This window comes from Oncorhynchus mykiss, chromosome 8, assembly GCF_057628025.1.
Source record: "Oncorhynchus mykiss isolate SJ-2025 chromosome 8, ASM5762802v1, whole genome shotgun sequence".
NCBI classification, from domain to species: Eukaryota; Metazoa; Chordata; class Actinopteri; order Salmoniformes; family Salmonidae; genus Oncorhynchus; species Oncorhynchus mykiss.
Window position 1 is genome coordinate 82,936,355 of NC_143029.1, and position 27,666 is coordinate 82,964,020.

The following is a 27,666-nucleotide window of genomic DNA, read 5'->3' on the forward strand; positions in this document are numbered from 1 at the left end:
TTTTGTGTAGTGCTGCCCCCTCAAGTCTTTTCCAAGAACAAGAGGTGCACAGGCCTCTGAAACACCATGTCAGGTGACACGTTCATTCATTGATTCTTTAGGCTGATTTTTTAATGTCTTGGGGAACGCCTGTACGTGAACAGTTTATGAACGCTAAAACAACGCAGCAAAACTGCTTAATAACCTTTAGCCTCCCACTCAGTAGCCACACTGGCAATGTTTTTTTTAAACACTTTTAATTGAGCTAATTTTGTATCAGTATGCTAATAGGCCTAGCCTGGTACAGTAACCACCTCCGGTACAGCATTGAACAGGTGTAAAGCTCACATCCAATCCAGAAAAAGAGGGCTGGTGACGTAGGGGCTAATCCCCACGGGCTCCAGAAGGGAGGAGTTGTACCCGTTCAGCTCCGAGGTCAGCGAGCGTTCTGGAGGAACAACGACAGATATGCGCGCTTTCAGTTGTCAGACACGCTGTGCGAGGTGAAACTATTTTACTAACTTTTATTTACTAAAAACGATCCCCCAAAAATCCTCAAAGTGGTGAGTTAGTGTTGGTTTTCGTTTTTTTTCCGGTGCATGACGCGCTGTTCTAATTTAGTATTGAGTCAGACTATTCTGACAGTCACTAGACTGTACCTGTACATTAGCTGCCAGGTGTTTGTTTAGGATTTCTGAGTCAGTTTCAACTGTATATTTGTCATTTATCGTTTGCCCTCTCTATACACTATAAATATATTGATTATAAATACATCGTTTATTCTAAATGTTTGATGGGCTTTGAATGGGTATGCTACAGTATTTCTGCGGAAGGGACAGTCGGAAGTAAGGGTTATTTCCCTCCTGTGGAACATATTCCGTCACTTGTCGCTTGGCAGGTGACTCTGCACAGCCCCGGTGACAGTGGCAACCTGGGATATGTTTATACAGTTTAGGCGTCATAGCCTATTTGGGACTGCCTTGCCCTTTCAATAACTGTAAGTAGTGTTTTCATAAAGTATTTATACCCCTTGACTTATTCCACATTTGTTGCGTTACAGCCTGAATTCAAAATGGATTAAATAAATAAAAAATCTCACCCATCTACACACGATACTCCATAATGACAAAGTGAAAACATGTTTTTAGACATTTTAGTAAATGTATTGATAATTAAATATGGAAAAAACCCATTTACATAAGTAACACACCCCTGAGTCAATACATGTTAGAATCACATTTTGCAGTGATTACAGCTGTGGTTCTTTCTGGATAACTCTCTGAGAGCTTTGCACACCTGGATTGTACAAAAAAAAATCACATTGGTTGTTGATCATTGCCAGACAGCCATTTTCAAGTCTTGCCATAGATTTTCAAGCCGATTTAAGTCATAACTAGGCCAATGTTATTTCGGTAAGCAACTCCAATGTATATTTGTCCTTGTTTTTTAGGTTATTGTCCTGCTGAATGATGAATGTGTCTCCCAGTGTCTGGTGAAAAGCAGACTGAACCAAGTTTTCTGCTGGGATTTTGCTTGCGCTATATTCTGTTTTATTTTTATCAACAAACAAAAAAAACTCCCTAGTCCTTGCCGCTGACAAGCATGATGCAGCCACCACCATGCTTGAAATATGAATTGGTACTCAGTGGTGTGTTGTGTTGAATAACATAACGCATTGTATTCAGGGCATAAAGTTAATTTCTTGGCAATTTTTTTTGCAGTTGAACTTTTTTTAGTTCCTTATTGTAAACAAGATTCATGTTTTGGAATATGTGTATTCTGTACAGGCTTCCTTCTTTTCACTCTGTCATTTAGGTTACTATTGTGGAGTAACTACAATGTTGTTGATTCATCCCCAGTTTTTTCCTATCACAGCCATTAATCCAAATCTAATTTTATTGGTCACATACACGTGATTTGCAGATGTTATTGCCGGTGTAGCTAAATGCTTGTGCTTCTAGCTCTGACAGAGCAGTAAAATCTAACAAGTAATATCTAACAAATTGCCCAACATATACCCAACACACACAAATCTAAGTAGGAATGAATTAAGAATATATACATTTGGATGAGCGATGTCAGAGCAGAATGGACTAAGATACAGTAGAATAGTATAGGAAACAGTATATAAGATGAGTAATGCAAGATATGTTTGCATTATTAAGTGAATGAGATACTGTAGAATAGTATAGGAAACAGTATACAGTGGGGCAAAAAAGTATTTAGTCAGCCACCAATTGTGCACGTTCTCCCACTTAAAAAGATGAGAGAGGCCTGTAATTTCCATCATAGGTACACTTCAACTATGACAGACAAAATGAGAAAAAAAAATCCAGAAAATCACATTGTAGGATTTTTTATTAATTTATTTGCAAATTATGGTGGAAAATAAGTATTTGGTCACCTACAAACAAGCAAGATTTCTGGCTCTCACAGACCTGTAACTTCTTCTTTAAGAGGCTCCTCTGTCCTCCACTCGTTACCTGTATTAATGGCACCTGTTTGAACTTATTATCAGTATAAAAGACACCTGTCCACAACCTCAAACAGTCACACTCCAAACTCCGCTATGGCCAAGACCAAAGAGCTGTCAAAGGACACCAGAAACACAATTATAGACCTGCACCAGGCTGGGAAGACTGAATCTGCAATAGGTAAGCAGCTTGGTTTGAAGAAATCAACTGTGGGAGCAATTATTAGGAAATGGAAGACATACAAGACCACTGATAATCTCCCTCGATCTGGGGTTCCACGCAAGATCTCACCCCGTGGGGTCAAAATGATCACAAGAACGGTGGGCAAAAATCCCCGAACCACACGGGGGGACCTAGTGAATGACCTGCAGAAAGCTGGGACCAAAGTAACAAAGCCTACCATCAGTAACACACTACGCCGCCAGGGACTCAAATCCTGCAGTGCCAGACGTGTCCCCCTGCTTAAGCCAGTACATGTCCAGGCCCGTCTGAAGTTTGCTAGAGAGCATTTGGATGATCCAGAAGAAGATTGGGAGAATGTCATATGGTCAGATAAAACCAAAATATAACTTTTTTGGTAAAAACTCAACTCGTCGTGTTTGGAGGACAAAGAGTGCTGAGTTGCATCCAAAGAACACCATACCTACTGTGAAGCATGGGGGTGGAAACATCATGCTTTGGGGCTGTTTTTCTGCAAAGGGACCAGGACGACTGATCCGTGTAAAGGAAAGAATGAATGGGACCATGTATCGTGAGATTTTGAGTGAAAACCTCCTTCCATCAGCAAGGGCATTGAAGATGAAACGTGTCTGGGTCTTTCAGCATGACATCACTGCTCTAGAGGAGATCTGCATGGAGGAATGGGCCAAAATACCAGCAACAGTGTGTGAAAACCTTGTGAAGACTTACAGAAAACGTTTGACCTCTGTCATTGCCAACAAAGGGTATATAACAAAGTATTGAGACATTTTTGTTATTGACCAAATACTTATTTTCCACCATAATTTGAAAATAAATTCATAAAAAATCCTACAATGTGATTTTCTGGATTTTTTGGGCAAAAATGAATTTAGTCAGCCACCAATTATGCAAGTTCTCCCACTTAAAAAGATGAAAGAGGCCTGTAATTCATCATAGGTACACTTCAACTATGACAGACAAAATGAGAAAAAAAAATCCAGAACATTTTGGCCCATTCCTCCATGCAGATCTCCTCTAGAGCAGTGATGTTTTGGGGCTGTTGCTGGGCAACACAGACTTTCAACTCCCTCCAAAGATTTTCTATGGGGTTGAGATCTGGAGACTGGCTAGGCCACTCCAGGACCTTGAAATGCTTCTTACGAAGCCACTCCTTCGTTGCCCGGGTGGTGTGTTTGGAATCATTGTCATGCGGAAAGACCCAGCCATGTTTCATCTTCAATGCCCTTGCTGATGGTAGGCTTTGTTACTTTGGTCCCAGCTCTCTGCAGGTCATTCACTAGGTCCCCCCGTGTGGTTCTGGGATTTTTGCTCACCGTTCTTGTGATCATTTTGACCCCATGGGGTGAGATCTTGCGTGGAGCCCCAGATCGAGGGAGATTATCAGTGGTCTTGTATGTCTTCCATTTCCTAATAATTGCTCCCACAGTTGATTTCTTCAAACCAAGCTGTTTACCTATTGCAGATTCAGTCTTCCCAGCCTGGTGCAGGTCTACAATTTTGTTTCTGGTGTCCTTTGACAGCTCTTTGGTCTTGGCCATAGTGAAGTTTGGAGTGTGACTGTTTGAGGTTGTGGACAGGTGTCTTTTATACTGATAACAAGTTCAAACAGGTGCCATTAATACAGGTAACGAGTGGAGGACAGAGTAGCCTCTTAAAGAAGAAGTTACAGGTCTGTGAGAGCCAGAAATCTTGCTTGTTTGTGGGTGACCAAATACTTATTTTCCACCATAATTTGAAAATAAATTCATTAAATATCCTACAATGTGATTTTCTGGATTTTTTTTCTCATTTTGTCTGTCATAGTTGAAGTGTACCTATGATGAACATTACAGGACTCTCATCTTTTTATGTGGGAGAACTTGCACAATTGGTGACTGACTAAATACTTTTTTGCCCCACTGTAGCTCCACATTGATCTGGTACTCCCTGTATATAGCTCCACATTGATCTGGTACTCCCTGTATATAGCTCCACATTGATCTGGTTCTCCCTGTATATAGCTCCACATTGATCTTGTACTGATACTCCCTGTATATAGTTCCATATCGATCTGGTATTCCCTTTATATAGCTCCACTTTGATCTGGTACTGGTACTCCCTGTATATAGCTCCACAGTGATCTGGTACTCCCTGTATATAGCTCCACTTTGATCTGGTACTGGTACTCCCTGTATATAGCTCCACAGTGATCTGTTACTCCCTGTATATAGCTCCACAGTGATCTGGTACTCCCTGTATATAGCTCCACTTTGATCTGGTACTGGTACACCCTGTATATAGCTCCACAGTGATTTGGTACTCCCTGTTTATAGCTCCACTTTGATCTGGTACTGGTACTCCCTGTATATAGCTCCACAGTGATCTGGTACTCCCTGTTTATAGCTCCACTTTGATCTGGTACTGGTACTCCCTGTATATAGCTCCACAGTGATCTGGTACTCCCTGTATATAGATCCACTTTGATCTGGTACTAGTACTCCCTGTATATAGCTCCACAGTGATCTGGTACTCCCTGTATATAGCTCCACTTTGATCTGGTACTGGTACACCCTGTATATAGCTCCACAGTGATCTGGTACTCCCTGTTTATAGCTCCACTTTGATCTGGTACTCCCTGTTTATAGCTCCACATTGATCTGGTACTGGTACACCCTGTATATAGCTCCACATTGATCTGGTACTCCCTGTTTATAGCTCCACAGTGATCTGGTACTCCCTGTTCATACAGTGCCTTGCGAAAGTATTCGGCCCCCTTGAACTTTGCGACCTTTTGCCACATTTCAGGCTTCAAACATAAAGATATAAAACTGTATTTTTTTGTGAAGAATCAACAACAAGTGGGACACAATCATGAAGTGGAACGACATTTATTGGAAATTTCAAACTTTTTTAACAAATCAAAAACTGAAAAATTGGGCGTGCAAAATTATTCAGCCCCTTTACTCTCAGTGCAGCAAACTCTCTCCAGAAGTTCAGTGAGGATCTCTGAATGATCCAATGTTGACCTAAATGACTAATGATGATAAATACAATCCACCTGTGTGTAATCAAGTCTCTGTATAAATGCACCTGCACTGTGATAGTCTCAGAGGTCCTTTAAAAGCGCAGAGAGCATCATGAAGAACAAGGAACACACCAGGCAGGTCCGAGATACTGTTGTGAAGAAGTTTAAAGCCGGATTTGGATACAAAAAGATTTCCCAAGCTTTAAACATCCCAAGGAGCACTGTGCAAGCGATAATATTGAACTGGAAGGAGTATCAGACCACTGCAAATCTACCAAGACCTGGCCGTCCCTCTAAACTTTCAGCTCATACAAGGAGAAGACTGATCAGAGATGCAGCCAAGAGGCCCATGATCACTCTGGATGAACTGCAGAGATCTACAGCTGAGGTGGGAGACTCTGTCCATAGGACAACAATCAGTCGTATATTGCACAAATCTGGCCTTTATGGAAGAGTGGCAAGAAGAAAGCCATTTCTTAAAGATATCCATAAAAAGTGTCGTTTAAAGTTTGCCACAAGCCACATGGGAGACACACCAAACATGTGGAAGAAGGTGCTCTGGTCAGATGAAACCAAAATTGAACTTTTTGGCAACAATGCAAACCGTTATGTTTGGCGTAAAAGCAACACAGCTGAACACACCATCCCCACTGTCAAACATGGTGGTGGCAGCATCATGGTTTGGGCCTGCTTTTCTTCAGCAGGGACAGGGAAGATGGTTACAATTGATGGGAAGATGGATGGAGCCAAATACAGGACCATTCTGGAAGAAAACCTGATGGAGTCTGCAAAAGACCTGAGACTGGGACGGAGATTTGTCTTCCAACAAGACAATGATCCAAAACATAAAGCAAAATCTACAATGGAATGGTTCAAAAATAAACATATCCAGGTGTTAGAATGGCCAAGTCAAAGTCCAGACCTGAATCCAATCGAGAATCTGTGGAAAGAACTGAAAACTGCTGTTCACAAATGCTCTCCATCCAACCTCACTGAGCTCGAGCTGTTTTGCAAGGAGGAATGGGAAAAAATTTCAGTCTCTCGATGTGCAAAAGTGATAGAGACATACCCCAAGCGACTTACAGCTGTAATCGCTGCAAAAGGTGGCGCTACAAAGTATTAACTTAAGGGGGCTGAATAATTTTGCACAGCCAATTTTTCAGTTTTTGATTTGTTAAAAAAGTTTGAAATATCCAATAAATGTCGTTCCACTTCATGATTGTGTCCCACTTGTTGTTGATTCTTCACAAAAAAATACAGTTTTATATCTTTATGTTTGAAGCCTGAAATGTGGCAAAAGGTCGCAAAGTTCAAGGGGGCCGAATACTTTCGCAAGGCACTGTAGCTCCACTTTGATCTGGTACTGGTACTCCCTGTATATAGCTCCACATTGATCTGGTACTGGTACTCCCTGTATATAGTTCCATATCGATCTGGTATTCCCTTTATATAGCTCCACTTTGATCTGGTACTGATACTCCCTGTATATAGCTCCACATTGATCTGGTACTGGTACTCCATGTATATAGCTCCACAGTGATCTGGTACTCCCTGTTTATAGCTCCACTTTGATCTGGTACTGATACTCCCTGTATATAGTTCCATATCGATCTGGTATTCCCTTTATATAGCTCCACTTTGATCTGGTACTGATACTCCCTGTATATAGTTCCATATCGATCTGGTATTCCCTGTATATAGCTCCACAGTGATCTGGTACTCCCTGTATATAGCTCCACATTGATCTGGTACTGATACTCCCTGTATATAGTTCCACTTTGATCTGGTACTGATACTCCCTGTATATAGTTCCACATTTATCTGGTACTGATACTCCCTGTATATAGTTCCACATTTATCTGGTACTGATACTCCCTGTATATAGTTCCATATCGATCTGGTATTCCCTGTATATAGCGCCACAGTGATCTGGTACACCCTGTATATAGCTCCACTTTGATCTGGTACAAATACAATTTTATTTGATCTTTATCTTTGTGGGGACTGGGTGTATTGATACACCATCCAAAGTGTAATTAATAACTTCACAATGCACAAAGCCACATTCAATGTTGGATTTATTTTGACCCATCTACCAATAGGTGCCCATCTTTGTGAGGCATTGGAAAACCTCCCTGGTCTTTGTGGTTGAATCTGTGTTGTAAATTCACTGCTCAACAGAGGGCCCTTACAGATACATGTGTTGGGTACAGAGATGAGGTAGGCATTCAAAAAACATGTTACACTATTATAGAGTCCACGCAACTTATTATGTAACTTGTTCAGCATATTTAGGCATGCCATAACAAATGGGTTCAATACTTATTGATTCAAAGACATTTCATTTTGACATGTTGGGGTATATTGTCTAGTCCAGTGACACACAGTCTCAATTTGATCCATTTTAATTTCAGGCTGTAACACAACAAGATGTGGAAAAAAATCAAGGGGTGTAGATACTTTCTGAATGCACTGTACGTCTCCCTAAATTTAGAAAGGTATAACGTTTTAATTGCAGAACTTCTAATCCTATGTTATTTATATATCCTAATCTCTGTCCTACTGTCAGACCAACGATGCCTCAAGTCCCTGAAATATCATTGGCTTTGCTGCCATTCATTAACAACTATACACATCTGCAGTGCAAGGTTAAGAAGGAAACACATTTATGTTAAGTTAATTCATTTCTATATTGTGTATTCTGTATGGCTTTGCTGGCGTCGCCGGCTCAGTTTAACAGTTGACAACAATACATGTCCTCAGAGAAAGCTTGTCCAGATATTCCAGCCAGCTGTGGTCCTCTGAAGTCAACAATAGCAGGAAGATGAAACCAGAGATCCCTTGGCCCCATTGGCTTAGTTCTAATGAATATCAAATTGGACATCCAGCTGAACAAAGCAAGGAAACACACTCTCTAAACAGCACTAGCACGTCTCTTGAGTTCTCTTGGAAGCAAAACAGCATTACTAAATGAAAGAGGTTGGGTACAGGGGAGTAATGATTACATCTCATCAGTTTACATGTAATCCGATTACAAAAACACTGTCACTGTAATCAGAATCAAAATAAAGAAAAACCTTTGAATGAGTAGGTGTGTCCAAGCTGGTACTATATACAGTACTATACAGTTGAAGTCAGAAGTTTACATACACTTAGGTTGGAGTCATTAAAACTTGTTTTTCAACCACTCCACACATTTCTTGTTAACAAACTATAGTTTTGGTAAGTCGGTTAGGACATCTACTTTGTGCATCTACAAGTCATTTTTCCAACAATTGTTTACAGACAGATTATTTCACTTATAATTCACTCTATCACAATTCCAGTGGGTCAGAAGTTTACATACATTATGTTGACTGTGCCTTTAAACAGCTTGGAACATTCCAGAAAATGATGTTATGGCTTTAGAAGCTTCTGATGGGCTAATTGACATCATTTGAGTCAATTGGAGGTGTACCTGTGGATGTATTTCAAGGCCTACCTTCAAACTCAGTTCCTCTTTGCTTGACATCATGGGAAAATCAAAAGAAATCAGCCAAGACCTCAGTTAAAAAACAAGTCTGGTTCATCCTTGGGAGCAATTTCCAAGCGCCTGAAGGTACCACATTCATCTGTACAAACAATAGTACGCAAGTATAAACACCATGGGACCACACAGCCGTCATACAGCTCAGAAAGGCGACCTTGCTGGAGGAAACAGGTACAAAGTATCTATATCCACAGTAAAACGAGTCCTATATCGACATAACCTGAAAGGCCGCTCAGCAAGGAAGAAGCAACTGCTCCAAAACCGCCATAAAAACGCCAGACTACGGTTTGCAACTGCACATGGGGACAAAGATCGTAGTTTTTGGAGAAATGTCCTCTGGTCCGATGAAACATAACTAGAACTGTTTGGCCATAATGACCATTGTTATGTTTGAAGGAAAAAGGGGGAGGCTTGCAAGCCGAAGAACACCATCCCAACCGTGAAGCACGGGGGTGGTAGCATCATGTTGTGGGGGTGCTTTGCTGCAGGAGGGACTGGTGCACGTCACAAAATAGATGGCAACATGAGGAAGGAAAATTATGTGGATATATTGAAGCAACATCTCAAGACATCAGTCAGGAAATTAAAGCTTGGTCACAAATGGGTCTTCCAAATGGACAATGACCCCAAGCATACTTCCAAAGTTGTGGCAAAATTGCTTAAGGACAACAAAGTTAAGGTATTGAAATGGCCATCACAAAGCCCTGACCTCAATCTTATAGAAAGTCTGTTGGCAGAACTGAAAACGCGTGTGCGAGCAAGGAGGCCTACAAACCTGACTCAGTTACACCAGCTCTGTCAGGAGGAATGGGCCAAAATTCACCCAACTTATTGTGGAAGGCTACCAAATACTAATTGAGTGTATGTTATCTTCTGACCCACTGGAAATGTGATGAAACAAATAAAAGCTGAAATAAATCATTCTCTCTACTATTATTCTGACATTTCACAATCTTTCACAAGTAAAGTGGGGATCCTAACTGACCTAAGACATACAATTTCTACTAGGATTAAATGTCAGAAATAGTGAAAAACTGAGTTTAAATGTATTTGGCTAAGGTGTATGTAAACGTCCGACTTCAACTGTGTACAGAACCAGTCAACAGTTTGGACACACCTACTCATTCCAGGGTTTTCACCCAACTACCTGAATGAAGGTTTGAAAGATAAATATTGGAACCCAGCGTTCTGCCCTATATTTTTCTCTCCTCTCTGCATGTCCTCTCCTAACCCATCTCGCCCTTTTAGATGCGTTTCCTGCTCCTCTTCAGTCGCCAGGGCAAGCTCCGTCTCCAGAAGTGGTTCACGCCCATCCCCGAGCGAGAGAAGAAGAAGATCACCAGGGACATGACCACCATGGTGTTGGCACGGAAACCACGCTCCTGCAACTTCCTGCACTGGAAAGACCTAAAGATCGTCTACAAGAGGTGAGGAAGGGAGGAGGGGGACGTAAGACCTAAAGATCGTCTACAAGAGGTGAGGAGGGGAGGAGAGGGAGGAAAGACCTGAAAATCATCTACAGGAAGTGGGGAGGAGAGGAAGTGAAGAGGAGAACTCTATTTGCTTACTATTTATCTCAGGTTGCATGTCAAAACCTAAGTATTCAATTGGTTTCCTCTTCTTCATATTAAATGACCCCAGCCCTATTACCCCCTTCCCCCCCACCACTCTCTAACTGTAATGTTGTATTGCCCTATTACCCCCTTCCCCCCCAATCTCTAACTGTAATGTTGTATTGCCCGGTTACCCCCCCACCACTCTCTAACTGTAATGTTGTATTGCCCTGTTACCCCCCCCCCCCCCACCCACCCACCACTCTCTAACTGTAATGCTGTATTGCCCTGTTACCCCCCCCCCACCCCCCACCACTCTCTAACTGTAATGTTGTATTGCCCTGTTACCCCCCCACCACTCTCTAACTGTAATGTTGTATTGCCCTGCTACCCCCCCCCCCCCCACCACTCTCTAACTGTAATGTTGTATTGCCCTGTTACCCCCCCACCACTCTCTAACTGTAATGTTGTATTGCCCTGTTACCCCCCCCCACCACTCTCTAACTGTAATGTTGTATTGCCCTGTTACCCCCCCACCCCCACCCCCACCACCACTCTCTAACTGTAATGTTGTATTGCCCTGTTACCCCCCCACCACTCTCTAACTGTAATGTTGTATTGCCCTGTTACCCCCCCCCCCCCACCACCACTCTCTAACTGTAATGCTGTATTGCCCTGTTACCCCCCCCCCACCACCACTCTCTAACTGTAATGTTGTATTGCCCTGTTACCCCCCCCCCCCCCACCACCACTCTCTAACTGTAATGTTGTATTGCCCTGTTACCCCCCCCCCCACCACTCTCTAACTGTAATGTTGTATTGCCCTGTTACCCCCCCCCCACCACCACCACTATCTAACTGTAATGTTGTATTGCCCAGTTACCCCCCCCCCCCACCACCACTCTCTAACTGTAATGTTGTATTGCCCTGCTACCCTCCCCCCCCACCACTCTCTAACTGTAATGCTGTATTGCCCTGTTACCCCCCCCCACCACTCTCTAACTGTAATGCTGTATTGCCCTGTTACCCCCCCCCCCACCACCACTCTTTAACTGTAATGTTGTATTGCCCTGTTACCCCCCCCACCCACCCACCCACCACTCTCTAACTGTAATGCTGTATTGCCCTGTTACCCCCCCCCACCCCCCACCACTCTCTAACTGTAATGTTGTATTGCCCTGCTACCCCCCCACCACTCTCTAACTGTAATGTTGTATTGCCCTGCTACCCCCCCCACCACTCTCTAACTGTAATGTTGTATTGCCCTGTTACCCCCCCCCACCACTCTCTAACTGTAATGTTGTATTGCCCTGCTACCCCCCCCACCACTCTCTAACTGTAATGTTGTATTGCCCTGTTACCCCCCACCACTCTCTAACTGTAATGTTGTATTGCCCTGTTACCCCCCCACCACTCTCTAACTGTAATGTTGTATTGCCCTGTTACCCCCCCCCCACCACTCTCTAACTGTAATGCTGTATTGCCCTGTTACCCCCCCCCCACCTCTCTCTAACTGTATTGTTGTATTGCCCTGTTACCCCCCCCCCACCACTCTCTAACTGTAATGTTGTATTGCCCTGTTACCCCCCCCCCCCCACCACCACTCTCTAACTGTAATGTTGTATTGCCCTGTTACCCCCCCCCCACCACTCTCTAACTGTAATGCTGTATTGCCCTGTTACCCCCCCCCCCCACCTCTCTCTAACTGTAATGTTGTATTGCCCTGTTACCCCCCCCCCCACCACTCTCTAACTGTAATGTTGTATTGCCCTGTTTCCCCCCCCCCACCACTCTCTAACTGTAATGCTGTATTGCCCTGTTACCCCCCCCCCCCACCACTCTCTAACTGTAATGTTGTATTGCCCTGTTACCCCCCCCCCCCTCCACTCTCTAACTGTAATGTTGTATTGCCCTGTTACCCCTTCCCCCCCACCACTCTCTAACTGTAATGCTGTATTGCCCTGTTACCCCCCCACCACTCTCTAACTGTAATGCTGTATTGCCCTGTTACCCCCCCACCACTCTCTAACTGTAATGTTGTATTGCCCTGCTACCCCCCCCCCCCACCACTCTCTAACTGTAATGCTGTATTGCCCTGTTACCCCCCCACCACTCTCTAACTGTAATGTTGTATTGCCCTGCCACCCCCCCCCCCCCCCCCACCACTCTCTAACTGTAATGCTGTATTGCCCGGTTACCCCCCCACCACTCTCTAACTGTAATGTTGTATTGCCCTGTTACCCCCCCTCCCCCCCACCCACCCACCACTCTCTAACTGTAATGTTGTATTGCCCTGTTACCCCCCCCCCCACCACTCTCTAACTGTAATGCTGTATTGCCCTGTTACCCCCCCCCCCCCACCTCTCTCTAACTGTAATGTTGCATTGCCCTGTTACCCCCCCCCCCACCACTCTCTAACTGTAATGTTGTATTGCCCTGTTACCCCCCCCCCCCCCCACTCTCTAACTGTAATGTTGTATTGCCCTGTTACCCCCCCCCCCACCACTCTCTAACTGTAATGCTGTATTGCCCTGTTACCCCCCCCCCACCTCTCTCTAACTGTAATGTTGTATTGCCCTGTTACCCTCCCCCCCCCACCACTCTCTAACTGTAATGTTGTATTGCCCTGTTACCCCCCCCCCCACCACTCTCTAACTGTAATGCTGTATTGCCCTGTTACCCCCCCCCCCCCACCACTCTCTAACTGTAATGTTGTATTGCCCTGTTACCCCCCCCCCCCCCACTCTCTAACTGTAATGTTGTATTGCCCTGTTACCCCTTCCCCCCCACCACTCTCTAACTGTAATGCTGTATTGCCCTGTTACCCCCCCACCACTCTCTAACTGTAATGTTGTATTGCCCTGCTACCCCCCCCCCACCACTCTCTAACTGTAATGTTGTATTGCCCTGCTACCCCCCCCCCCCACCACTCTCTAACTGTAATGCTGTATTGCCCTGTTACCCCCCCACCACTCTCTAACTGTAATGTTGTATTGCCCTGCCACCCCCCCCCCCCCCCACCACTCTCTAACTGTAATGCTGTATTGCCCGGTTACCCCCCCACCACTCTCTAACTGTAATGTTGTATTGCCCTGTTACCCCCCCCCCCCCACCACTCTCTAACTGTAATGCTGTATTGCCCTGTTACCCCCCCCCCCACCTCTCTCTAACTGTAATGTTGTATTGCCCTGTTACCCCCCCCCCCCCCCACCACTCTCTAACTGTAATGCTGTATTGCCCGGTTACCCCCCCACCACTCTCTAACTGTAATGTTGTATTGCCCTGTTACCCCCCCTCCCCCCCACCCACCCACCACTCTCTAACTGTAATGTTGTATTGCCCTGTTACCCCCCCCCCACCACTCTCTAACTGTAATGTTGTATTGCCCTGCTACCCCCCCCCCACCACTCTCTAACTGTAATGTTGTATTGCCCTGTTACCCCCCCCCCCCACCACCACTCTCTAACTGTAATGTTGTATTGCCCTGTTACCCCCCCCCCCCCACCACTCTCTAACTGTAATGCTGTATTGCCCTGTTACCCCCCCCCCACCTCTCTCTAACTGTAATGTTGTATTGCCCTGTTACCCCCCCCCCCACCACTCTCTAACTGTAATGTTGTATTGCCCTGTTTCCCCCCCCCCCCACCACTCTCTAACTGTAATGCTGTATTGCCCTGTTACCCCCCCCCCCACCACTCTCTAACTGTAATGTTGTATTGCCCTGTTACCCCCCCCCCCCTCCACTCTCTAACTGTAATGTTGTATTGCCCTGTTACCCCTTCCCCCCCACCACTCTCTAACTGTAATGCTGTATTGCCCTGTTACCCCCCCACCACTCTCTAACTGTAATGCTGTATTGCCCTGTTACCCCCCCACCACTCTCTAACTGTAATGTTGTATTGCCCTGCTACCCCCCCCCCCCCACCACTCTCTAACTGTAATGTTGTATTGCCCTGCTACCCCCCCCCCACCACTCTCTAACTGTAATGCTGTATTGCCCTGTTACCCCCCCACCACTCTCTAACTGTAATGTTGTATTGCCCTGCCACCCCCCCCCCCCCCCACTCTCTAACTGTAATGCTGTATTGCCCGGTTACCCCCCCACCACTCTCTAACTGTAATGTTGTATTGCCCTGTTACCCCCCCTCCCCCCCCACCCACCCACCACTCTCTAACTGTAATGCTGTATTGCCCTGTTACCCCCCCCCCACCTCTCTCTAACTGTAATGTTGTATTGCCCTGTTACCCCCCCCCCCCACCACTCTCTAACTGTAATGTTGTATTGCCCTGTTACCCCCCCCCCCACCACCACTCTCTAACTGTAATGTTGTATTGCCCTGTTACCCCCCCCCCCACCACTCTCTAACTGTAATGCTGTATTGCCCTGTTACCCCCCCCCCCACCTCTCTCTAACTGTAATGTTGTATTGCCCTGTTACCCCCCCCCCCCCACCACTCTCTAACTGTAATGTTGTATTGCCCTGTTTCCCCCCCCCCCACCACTCTCTAACTGTAATGCTGTATTGCCCTGTTACCCCCCCCCCCACCACTCTCTAACTGTAATGTTGTATTGCCCTGTTACCCCCCCCCCCTCCACTCTCTAACTGTAATGTTGTATTGCCCTGTTACCCCTTCCCCCCCACCACTCTCTAACTGTAATGCTGTATTGCCCTGTTACCCCCCCACCACTCTCTAACTGTAATGCTGTATTGCCCTGTTACCCCCCCACCACTCTCTAACTGTAATGTTGTATTGCCCTGCTACCCCCCCCCCCCCCACCACTCTCTAACTGTAATGCTGTATTGCCCTGTTACCCCCCCACCACTCTCTAACTGTAATGTTGTATTGCCCTGCCACCCCCCCCCCCCCCACCACTCTCTAACTGTAATGCTGTATTGCCCGGTTACCCCCCCACCACTCTCTAACTGTAATGTTGTATTGCCCTGTTACCCCCCCTCCCCCCCACCCACCCACCACTCTCTAACTGTAATGTTGTATTGCCCTGTTACCCCCCCCCCCACCACTCTCTAACTGTAATGCTGTATTGCCCTGTTACCCCCCCCCCCCCACCTCTCTCTAACTGTAATGTTGTATTGCCCTGTTACCCCCCCCCCCACCACTCTCTAACTGTAATGTTGTATTGCCCTGTTACCCCCCCCCCCACTCTCTAACTGTAATGTTGTATTGCCCTGTTACCCCCCCCCCACCACTCTCTAACTGTAATGCTGTATTGCCCTGTTACCCCCCCCCACCTCTCTCTAACTGTAATGTTGTATTGCCCTGTTACCCTCCCCCCCCCCACCACTCTCTAACTGTAATGTTGTATTGCCCTGTTACCCCCCCCCCCACCACTCTCTAACTGTAATGCTGTATTGCCCTGTTACCCCCCCCCCCACCACTCTCTAACTGTAATGTTGTATTGCCCTGTTACCCCCCCCCCCCACTCTCTAACTGTAATGTTGTATTGCCCTGTTACCCCTTCCCCCCCACCACTCTCTAACTGTAATGCTGTATTGCCCTGTTACCCCCCCACCACTCTCTAACTGTAATGTTGTATTGCCCTGCTACCCCCCCCCCACCACTCTCTAACTGTAATGTTGTATTGCCCTGCTACCCCCCCCCCCACCACTCTCTAACTGTAATGCTGTATTGCCCTGTTACCCCCCCACCACTCTCTAACTGTAATGTTGTATTGCCCTGCCACCCCCCCCCCCCCCACCACTCTCTAACTGTAATGCTGTATTGCCCGGTTACCCCCCCACCACTCTCTAACTGTAATGTTGTATTGCCCTGTTACCCCCCCCCCCCACCACTCTCTAACTGTAATGCTGTATTGCCCTGTTACCCCCCCCCCACCTCTCTCTAACTGTAATGTTGTATTGCCCTGTTACCCCCCCCCCCACCACTCTCTAACTGTAATGTTGTATTGCCCTGTTACCCCCCCCCCCCACCACCACTCTCTAACTGTAATGTTGTATTGCCCTGTTACCCCCCCCCCACCACTCTCTAACTGTAATGCTGTATTGCCCTGTTACCCCCCCCCACCTCTCTCTAACTGTAATGTTGTATTGCCCTGTTACCCCCCCCCCCCCACCACTCTCTAACTGTAATGTTGTATTGCCCTGTTTCCCCCCCCCCCCCCACCACTCTCTAACTGTAATGCTGTATTGCCCTGTTACCCCCCCCCCACCACTCTCTAACTGTAATGTTGTATTGCCCTGTTACCCCCCCCCCCTCCACTCTCTAACTGTAATGTTGTATTGCCCTGTTACCCCTTCCCCCCCACCACTCTCTAACTGTAATGCTGTATTGCCCTGTTACCCCCCCACCACTCTCTAACTGTAATGCTGTATTGCCCTGTTACCCCCCCACCACTCTCTAACTGTAATGTTGTATTGCCCTGCTACCCCCCCCCCCCCACCACTCTCTAACTGTAATGTTGTATTGCCCTGCTACCCCCCCCCCCCACCACTCTCTAACTGTAATGCTGTATTGCCCTGTTACCCCCCCACCACTCTCTAACTGTAATGTTGTATTGCCCTGCCACCCCCCCCCCCCCCACCACTCTCTAACTGTAATGCTGTATTGCCCGGTTACCCCCCCACCACTCTCTAACTGTAATGTTGTATTGCCCTGTTACCCCCCCTCCCCCCCCACCCACCCACCACTCTCTAACTGTAATGTTGTATTGCCCTGTTACCCCCCCCCCCACCACTCTCTAACTGTAATGCTGTATTGCCCTGTTACCCCCCCCCCCCACCTCTCTCTAACTGTAATGTTGTATTGCCCTGTCACCCCCCCCCCACCACTCTCTAACTGTAATGTTGTATTGCCCTGTTACCCCCCCCCCCCCCACCACCACTCTCTAACTGTAATGTTGTATTGCCCTGTTACCCCCCCCCCACCACTCTCTAACTGTAATGCTGTATTGCCCTGTTACCCCCCCCCCACCTCTCTCTAACTGTAATGTTGTATTGCCCTGTTACCCTCCCCCCCCCCACCACTCTCTAACTGTAATGTTGTATTGCCCTGTTACCCCCCCCCCACCACTCTCTAACTGTAATGCTGTATTGCCCTGTTACCCCCCCCACCACTCTCTAACTGTAATGTTGTATTGCCCTGTTACCCCCCCCCCCCCCCACTCTCTAACTGTAATGTTGTATTGCCCTGTTACCCCTTCCCCCCCACCACTCTCTAACTGTAATGTTGTATTGCCCTGTTACCCCCCCCCCCCCCCACTCTCTAACTGTAATGCTGTATTGCCCTGTTACCCTCCCCCCCCCACCACTCTCTAACTGTAATGTTGTATTGCCCTGTTACCCCCCCCCCCCACCACTCTCTAACTGTAATGCTGTATTGCCCTGTTACCCCCCCCCCACCACTCTCTAACTGTAATGTTGTATTGCCCTGTTACCCCCCCCCCCCACTCTCTAACTGTAATGTTGTATTGCCCTGTTACCCCTTCCCCCCCACCACTCTCTAACTGTAATGCTGTATTGCCCTGTTACCCCCCCACCACTCTCTAACTGTAATGTTGTATTGCCCTGCTACCCCCCCCCCCCCACCACTCTCTAACTGTAATGTTGTATTGCCCTGCTACCCCCCCCCCCCACCACTCTCTAACTGTAATGCTGTATTGCCCTGTTACCCCCCCACCACTCTCTAACTGTAATGTTGTATTGCCCTGCCACCCCCCCCCCCCCCACCACTCTCTAACTGTAATGCTGTATTGCCCGGTTACCCCCCCACCACTCTCTAACTGTAATGTTGTATTGCCCTGTTACCCCCCCCCCCACCACTCTCTAACTGTAATGCTGTATTGCCCTGTTACCCCCCCCCCACCTCTCTCTAACTGTAATGTTGTATTGCCCTGTTACCCCCCCCCCCCACCACTCTCTAACTGTAATGTTGTATTGCCCTGTTACCCCCCCCCCCCACCACCACTCTCTAACTGTAATGTTGTATTGCCCTGTTACCCCCCCCCCCACCACTCTCTAACTGTAATGCTGTATTGCCCTGTTACCCCCCCCCCACCTCTCTCTAACTGTAATGTTGTATTGCCCTGTTACCCCCCCCCCCACCACTCTCTAACTGTAATGTTGTATTGCCCTGTTTCCCCCCCCCCCCCACCACTCTCTAACTGTAATGCTGTATTGCCCTGTTACCCCCCCCCCCCACCACTCTCTAACTGTAATGTTGTATTGCCCTGTTACCCCCCCCCCCTCCACTCTCTAACTGTAATGTTGTATTGCCCTGTTACCCCTTCCCCCCCACCACTCTCTAACTGTAATGCTGTATTGCCCTGTTACCCCCCCACCACTCTCTAACTGTAATGCTGTATTGCCCTGTTACCCCCCCACCACTCTCTAACTGTAATGTTGTATTGCCCTGCTACCCCCCCCCCCCCACCACTCTCTAACTGTAATGTTGTATTGCCCTGCTACCCCCCCCACCACTCTCTAACTGTAATGCTGTATTGCCCTGTTACCCCCCCACCACTCTCTAACTGTAATGTTGTATTGCCCTGCCACCCCCCCCCCCCACCACTCTCTAACTGTAATGCTGTATTGCCCGGTTACCCCCCCACCACTCTCTAACTGTAATGTTGTATTGCCCTGTTACCCCCCCTCCCCCCCCACCCACCCACCACTCTCTAACTGTAATGTTGTATTGCCCTGTTACCCCCCCCCCACCACTCTCTAACTGTAATGCTGTATTGCCCTGTTACCCCCCCCCCACCTCTCTCTAACTGTAATGTTGTATTGCCCTGTTACCCCCCCCCACCACTCTCTAACTGTAATGTTGTATTGCCCTGTTACCCCCCCCCCCACCACCACTCTCTAACTGTAATGTTGTATTGCCCTGTTACCCCCCCCCCCACCACTCTCTAACTGTAATGCTGTATTGCCCTGTTACCCCCCCCCCCCACCTCTCTCTAACTGTAATGTTGTATTGCCCTGTTACCCTCCCCCCCCCCACCACTCTCTAACTGTAATGTTGTATTGCCCTGTTACCCCCCCCCCCCACCACTCTCTAACTGTAATGCTGTATTGCCCTGTTACCCCCCCCCCACCACTCTCTAACTGTAATGTTGTATTGCCCTGTTACCCCCCCCCCCCCCACTCTCTAACTGTAATGTTGTATTGCCCTGTTACCCCTTCCCCCCCACCACTCTCTAACTGTAATGCTGTATTGCCCTGTTACCCCCCACCACTCTCTAACTGTAATGTTGTATTGCCCTGCTACCCCCCCCCCCACCACTCTCTAACTGTAATGTTGTATTGCCCTGCTACCCCCCCCCCCACCACTCTCTAACTGTAATGCTGTATTGCCCTGTTACCCCCCCACCACTCTCTAACTGTAATGTTGTATTGCCCTGCCACCCCCCCCCCCCACCACTCTCTAACTGTAATGCTGTATTGCCCGGTTACCCCCCCACCACTCTCTAACTGTAATGTTGTATTGCCCTGTTACCCCCCCCCCCCCACCACTCTCTAACTGTAATGCTGTATTGCCCTGTTACCCCCCCCCCACCTCTCTCTAACTGTAATGTTGTATTGCCCTGTTACCCCCCCCCCCCCACCACTCTCTAACTGTAATGTTGTATTGCCCTGTTACCCCCCCCCCCCCCACCACCACTCTCTAACTGTAATGTTGTATTGCCCTGTTACCCCCCCCCCCACCACTCTCTAACTGTAATGCTGTATTGCCCTGTTACCCCCCCCCCCACCTCTCTCTAACTGTAATGTTGTATTGCCCTGTTACCCCCCCCCCCACCACTCTCTAACTGTAATGTTGTATTGCCCTGTTTCCCCCCCCCCCCCCACCACTCTCTAACTGTATTGCTGTATTGCCCTGTTACCCCCCCCCCCCCACCACTCTCTAACTGTAATGTTGTATTGCCCTGTTACCCCCCCCCCCTCCACTCTCTAACTGTAATGTTGTATTGCCCTGTTACCCCTTCCCCCCCACCACTCTCTAACTGTAATGCTGTATTGCCCTGTTACCCCCCCACCACTCTCTAACTGTAATGCTGTATTGCCCTGTTACCCCCCCACCACTCTCTAACTGTAATGTTGTATTGCCCTGCTACCCCCCCCCCCCCCCCACCACTCTCTAACTGTAATGTTGTATTGCCCTGCTACCCCCCCCCCCACCACTCTCTAACTGTAATGCTGTATTGCCCTGTTACCCCCCCACCACTCTCTAACTGTAATGTTGTATTGCCCTGCCACCCCCCCCCCCCCCCACCACTCTCTAACTGTAATGATGTATTGCCCGGTTACCCCCCCACCACTCTCTAACTGTAATGTTGTATTGCCCTGTTACCCCCCCTCCCCCCCCACCCACCCACCACTCTCTAACTGTAATGTTGTATTGCCCTGTTACCCCCCCCCCCACCACTCTCTAACTGTAATGCTGTATTGCCCTGTTACCCCCCCCCCCCCCCCCACCTCTCTCTAACTGTAATGTTGTATTGCCCTGTTACCCCCCCCCCACCACTCTCTAACTGTAATGTTGTATTGCCCTGTTACCCCCCCCCCCCACCACCACTCTCTAACTGTAATGTTGTATTGCCCTGTTACCCCCCCCCCACCACTCTCTAACTGTAATGCTGTATTGCCCTGTTACCCCCCCCCCCCACCTCTCTCTAACTGTAATGTTGTATTGCCCTGTTACCCCCCCCCCCACCACTCTCTAACTGTAATGTTGTATTGCCCTGTTACCCCCCCCCCCCACCACTCTCTAACTGTAATGCTGTATTGCCCTGTTACCCCCCCCCCACCACTCTCTAACTGTAATGTTGTATTGCCCTGTTACCCCCCCCCCCCCCACTCTCTAACTGTAATGTTGTATTGCCCTGTTACCCCTTCCCCCCCACCACTCTCTAACTGTAATGCTGTATTGCCCTGTTACCCCCCCACCACTCTCTAACTGTAATGCTGTATTGCCCTGTTACCCCCCCACCACTCTCTAACTGTAATGTTGTATTGCCCTGCTACCCCCCCCCCCCCACCACTCTCTAACTGTAATGTTGTATTGCCCTGCTACCCCCCCCCCCCCACCACTCTCTAACTGTAATGCTGTATTGCCCTGTTACCCCCCCACCACTCTCTAACTGTAATGTTGTATTGCCCTGCCACCCCCCCCCCCCACCACTCTCTAACTGTAATGCTGTATTGCCCGGCTACCCCCCCACCACTCTCTAACTGTAATGTTGTATTGCCCTGTTACCCCCCCCCCCCCCCCACCCACCCACCACTCTCTAACTGTAATGTTGTATTGCCCTGTTACCCCCCCCCACCACCACTCTCTAACTGTAATGCTGTATTGCCCTGTTACCCCCCCCCACCTCTCTCTAACTGTAATGTTGTATTGCCCTGTTACCCCCCCCCCCCACCACCACTCTCTAACTGTAATGTTGTATTGCCCTGCTACCCCCCCACCTCTCTCTAACTGTAATGTTGTATTGCCCTGTTACCCCCCCCCCCACCACCACCACCACTCTCTAACTGTAATGCTGTATTGCCCTGCTACCCCCCCCCCACCACCACCACCACTCTCTAACTGTAATGTTGTATTGCCCTGTTACCCCCCCCCCCCACCTCTCTCTAACTGTAATGTTGTATTGCCCTGTTACCCCCCCCACCACTCTCTAACTGTAATGTTGTATTGCCCTGCTACCCCCCCCCACCACTCTCTAACTGTAATGTTGTATTGCCCTGCAACCCCCCCCCCCACCACTCTCTAACTGTAATGTTGTATTGCCCAGTTACCCCCCCACCACTCTCTAACTGTAATGTTGTATTGCCCTGTTACCCCCCCACCACTCTCTAACTGTAATGTTGTATTGCCCTGTTACCCCCCCACCACTCTCTAACTGTAATGCTGTATTGCCCTGTTACCCCCCCCCCCTCCACTCTCTAACTGTAATGTTGTATTGCCCTGTTACCCCCCCCACCACTCTCTAACTGTAATGCTGTATTGCCCTGTTACCCCCCCCCCCTCCACTCTCTAACTGTAATGTTGTATTGCCCTGCTACCCCCCCCACCACTCTCTAACTGTAATGTTGTATTGCCCAGTTACCCCCCCCCCCCACCACCACTCTCTAACTGTAATGTTGTATTGCCCAGTTACCCCCCCCCCACCACCACTCTCTAACTGTAATGCTGTATTGCCCTGTTACCCCCCCCCCCACCACTCTCTAACTGTAATGTTGTATTGCCCTGTTACCCCCCCCCCTCCACTCTCTAACTGTAATGTTGTATTGCCCTGTTACCCCCCCCCCACCTCTCTCTAACTGTAATGTTGTATTGCCCTGTTACCCCCCCCACCACTCTCTAACTGTAATGTTGTATTGCCCTGCTACCCCCCCCCACCACTCTCTAACTGTAATGTTGTATTGCCCTGCAACCCCCCCCCCCACCACTCTCTAACTGTAATGTTGTATTGCCCAGTTACCCCCCCACCACTCTCTAACTGTAATGTTGTATTGCCCTGTTACCCCCCCACCACTCTCTAACTGTAATGTTGTATTGCCCAGTTACCCCCCCACCACTCTCTAACTGTAATGTTGTATTGCCCTGTTACCCCCCCACCACTCTCTAACTGTAATGTTGTATTGCCCTGTTACCCCCCCACCACTCTCTAACTGTAATGCTGTATTGCCCTGTTACCCCCCCCCCTCCACTCTCTAACTGTAATGTTGTATTGCCCTGTTACCCCCCCCACCACTCTCTAACTGTAATGCTGTATTGCCCTGTTACCCCCCCCCCCTCCACTCTCTAACTGTAATGTTGTATTGCCCTGCTACCCCCCCCACCACTCTCTAACTGTAATGTTGTATTGCCCAGTTACCCCCCCCCCCCACCACCACTCTCTAACTGTAATGTTGTATTGCCCAGTTACCCCCCCCCCACCACCACTCTCTAACTGTAATGTTGTATTGCCCTGTTACCCCCCCCCCCACCACTCTCTAACTGTAATGTTGTATTGCCCTGTTACCCCCCCCCCCCCCCACCACCACTCTCTAACTGTAATGTTGTATTGCCCTGTTACCCCCCCCCCCCACCACTCTCTAACTGTAATGTTGTATTGCCCTGTTACCCCCCCCCCCACCACTCTCTAACTGTAATGTTGTATTGCCCTGTTACCCCCCCACCACTCTCTAACTGTAATGTTGTATTGCCCTGTTACCCCCCCACCACCACCACCACTCTCTAACTGTAATGTTGTATTGCCCTGTTACCCCCCCCCCCCCACCACTCTCTAACTGTAATGCTGTATTGCCCTGTTACCCCCCCCCCCCCCACCTCTCTCTAACTGTAATGTTGTATTGCCCTGTTACCCCCCCCCCCCACCACTCTCTAACTGTAATGTTGTATTGCCCTGTTACCCCCCCACCACCACCACCACTCTCTAACTGTAATGTTGTATTGCCCTGTTACCCCCCCCCCCCCCACCACTCTCTAACTGTAATGCTGTATTGCCCTGTTACCCCCCCCCCCCCCACCTCTCTCTAACTGTAATGTTGTATTGCCCTGTTACCCTCCCCCCCCACCACTCTCTAACTGTAATGTTGTATTGCCCTGTTACCCCCCCCCCCCCACCACCACTCTCTAACTGTAATGCTGTATTGCCCTGTTACCCTCCCCCCCCACCACTCTCTAACTGTAATGTTGTATTGCCCTGTTACCCCCCCCCCCCCCACCACCACTCTCTAACTGTAATGTTGTATTGCCCTGTTACCCCCCCCCCCCCCCACCACCACTCTCTAACTGTAATGCTGTATTGCCCTGTTACCCCACCCCCCCCCCCCCCCCACCACCACCACCACCACTCTCTAACTGTAATGCTGCATTGCCCTGTTACCCCCTACTACTCTGTCATTGTAGGTATGCCAGTCTGTATTTCTGCTGTGGTCTGGATGCTGAGGAGAATGAACTTCTGGCCTTGGAGATGCTGCATCGCTATGTGGAGCTGTTGGACAAGTACTTTGGCAACGTGCGTAAGGGACGACATTTCTTTTCTTTCACCTAGCACTCTCTTTATTTCAGTCGATCTCTCATTCTCTCTCACTATGTCTTTCTCTCACATATTTCCTTCCCTTCTCTTTCAACCTATTTCTTCCCAAACTTAGACTGAAAATGCACTGCCTGTGTAGTAGATATTATTTAACACAGTAAAATGATTCCTGCTAGACTGGACAGTACCTCTTGAACATTGGGTGATTTCCTCTTCCTTTACCCATGCAGGTGTGTGAGCTGGACATTATCTTTAACTTTGAAAAGGCCTACTTCATCCTGGATGAGTTTCTATTAGGGGGAGAGGTACAGGAGACTTCCAAACTAGTGGTGGCCCGCTCCGTCGAGGCCTCGGACATGCTACAGGAGGTGAGAGAAACGCCACGCTCAGGATAGAACCTGCCTCGTAGGGACTGATCTAAGATCAGAATTCTGTCTCCGATCTGATCTAGGATCAGTATTTCTGCCTCCAATCTGATCTAGGATCAGTATTTCTGCCTCCGATCTGATCTAGGATCAGTATTTCTGCCTCCGATCTGATCTAGGATCAGTATTTCTGCCTCCGATCTGATCTAGGATCAGTATTTCTGCCTCCGATCTGATCTAGGATCAGTATTTCTGCCTTCGATCTTATCTAGGATCAGTATTTCTGCCTTCGATCTTATCTAGGATCAGAATTTCTGCCTCCGATCTGATCTAGGATCAGAATTTCTGCCTCCGATCTGATCTAGGATCAGAATTTCTGCCTCCGATCTGATCTAGGATCAGAATTTCTGCCTCCGATCTGATCTAGGATCAGTATTTCTGCCTCCGATCTGATCTAGGATCAGTATTTCTGCCTCCGATCTTAGCTGAGACTATGTGATATTTATCTTGTATTTACATATGTAATTACATAATAATTAGCTATAATTAACCTCTTGTTTATTGGAGATTGAACACACACGCATAGCTATACCATTTTGTAACAAGTAGTTACCAATTTTAATGAATGATTTATAGTAGGTACTCTAAAGTAGCCATTTTCCCCTATTATTCCTTAGTAATACCAGGTGAAAGTGGACTGTTGAAAAAGTGTTACTGTTTCAGCATGGGTTGATAATGTGTAGTGCAGCAGCTAACTGACTTCCTGGTGAGCTCTCCTGTCAATCTCCGCTAACAGGCTTCCCTTCATGAACCATATTAACTGGTGCCAATACTCATGGACCTGTCTGTCTATTCTCTCTCTCTTCTCTTCTCTCTTCTCTTTTCTCTCTCTCCTCTCTCTCCTCTCTTCTCTCCTCTTCTCTCTTTCTTTTCTCTCCTCTCTTCTCTCTCTCTTCTCTTTCTTTTCTCTCCTCTCTCTTCTCTCCTCTCTTTTCTCTCCTCTCTTGTCTCTCCTCTCTCCCCCCTCCTCTCTTTTCTCTCTCTCCTCTCTCTCCTCTCTTCTCTCCTCTTCTCTCTTTCTTTTCTCTCCTCTCTTCTCTCTCTCTTCTCTTTCTTTTCTCTCCTCTCTTGTCTCTCCTCTCTCCCCCCTCCTCTCTTTTCTCTCTTCTCTCTTCTCTCTCTCTCCTCTTTTCTTTTCTCTCTTTTCTCTCCTTCTCTTTTCTCTCCTCTTCTCTTTTCTCTCCTCTTTTCTCTTTTCTCTCCTCTTTTCTCTTTTCTCTCCTCTTTTCTCTTTTCTCTCCTATCTCAGAAACAGAGACTGATGGAGATTATACTTCTATTTCCTTTATTCTTCAGTTGCTGTAAGTCTGAGCGTTGGCAGTATGTCTGTTTTCTGTGTTGTCCGTCTATCCTCAGCTCTCGGTGGCGCTATAGACGCACCAAGCCAGAGTCCCACTCTGCGTGGCCCTGGTTTCACACCATCTTCTTGCTTCGGGGGAATAAAACAAACTTGTTTGATCTAGTCTGATGCACGTGCATGCTATCTGACGTTGTTGCATCATCACACTCATTTTAATCTTCATCACCACCCTTCATCATCATTGCTATAGGCTGAGATTGACAACAGTGATTTTGGTCTGGAGCTTGGATGGCCTTGAATGTGGACCGAAAGGTTAGAAGTGAATGATTGTGATTGTGTTCGTAGCAGAGTAGTCTACATTGTGTTGGCGGTTTACGCTCCTATGTCTCCACGGATGTAAGATGTCATTCTAATTGAATGCAATCATTCTACCTCTATGGTTAGATGTTATGTAGGTGTGGCTATGAATATTCATCACATTAGGACAAGGCTTGTTGATCTGGAGATCTCACGTTTCATCTGTCTCTCCACTCTAGACCATGGAGGAATACATGAGCAAGCCTGCATTCTAACACTGGGGGAAATGGATCTACACACACCAGAAGGAATCTGGACGATTACAGACCTGGAAGTCTTACTACTGTACAGAACCATGGAGTTATGAGTTCTAGAATTATATGTCTGAATCTGTGTCCTGAGGCAGGCAGGGAGTGTTTTTAAATAGGGAAGTGCTGTGAAATGTATCTTGTTTCTGCAAATAGGACAATAACATGATGACCAATAAATTGGTAGGAGGCACTCAATGATTGAGCTATTATCAAATGTATATTGATACTGTATGATCACCCATCCCTCTTGCTCGTCGATGTACATTGAGGTTACTGAAAACTGTGGTTATGACAATCATTAAAATCAATACTCACATTCCCCCAAATATGTACGCTCTATTGACATTTTAAGAAGTGCCTTTTTAGAAATATGTATTTGAAGTTGTGTTTTAAATGCATCTTGTAGACTAGCCTTTTTCTGTGTGACTTGTTGTAGGATTATATCTTGGAAAGGGAGTGATTATTTATCTGGGTGAATGTCACAGTTTTTTTTTATATATATATAACTAATTATGGATCTTGAATGTTGAAGACTTTGGAATTAAAATGTGTATTTTGATACAGAAGC

At 47.7% G+C, this 27,666-nt stretch overlaps 1 protein-coding gene across 8 annotated transcripts; it reads left to right on the plus strand.

Moving 5' to 3' along the window:
• On the plus strand, window positions 1-27,664 carry LOC110530803 (AP-1 complex subunit sigma-3). Of its 8 annotated transcripts, XM_021614071.3 has the most exons (7): window positions 412-542; window positions 878-976; window positions 10,436-10,614; window positions 24,636-24,744; window positions 24,996-25,133; window positions 26,440-26,491; window positions 27,027-27,664. In XM_021614071.3, exons 3-7 carry the CDS (start codon window positions 10,436-10,438, stop codon window positions 27,152-27,154), a joined length of 606 nt encoding a protein of 201 aa, XP_021469746.1. In that variant the 5' UTR covers window positions 412-542; window positions 878-976; the 3' UTR covers window positions 27,155-27,664. The 8 variants fall into 8 exon arrangements, with proteins under 8 accessions (XP_021469748.1, XP_021469750.1, XP_021469745.1 ...); XM_021614073.3 differs by lacking the exons at window positions 412-542; window positions 878-976 and adding an exon at window positions 1-73; XM_021614070.3 differs by lacking the exon at window positions 878-976 and having other exon boundaries at window positions 348-482.
• The last annotated feature ends 2 nt before the right edge of the window (window positions 27,665-27,666 follow it).

Bases quoted from the DNA above. Each gene is read 5' to 3' on its own strand.
- LOC110530803 (XM_021614073.3), top strand. From the start codon at position 10,436: ATGCGTTTCCTGCTCCTCTTCAGTCGCCAGGGCAAGCTCCGTCTCCAG. The intron at 24,745-24,995 runs GTGCGTAAGGGA...TTACCCATGCAG, and splicing joins TGGACAAGTACTTTGGCAAC to GTGTGTGAGCTGGACATTAT. The intron at 25,134-26,439 runs GTGAGAGAAACG...CTCCTATCTCAG, and splicing joins CCTCGGACATGCTACAGGAG to AAACAGAGACTGATGGAGAT.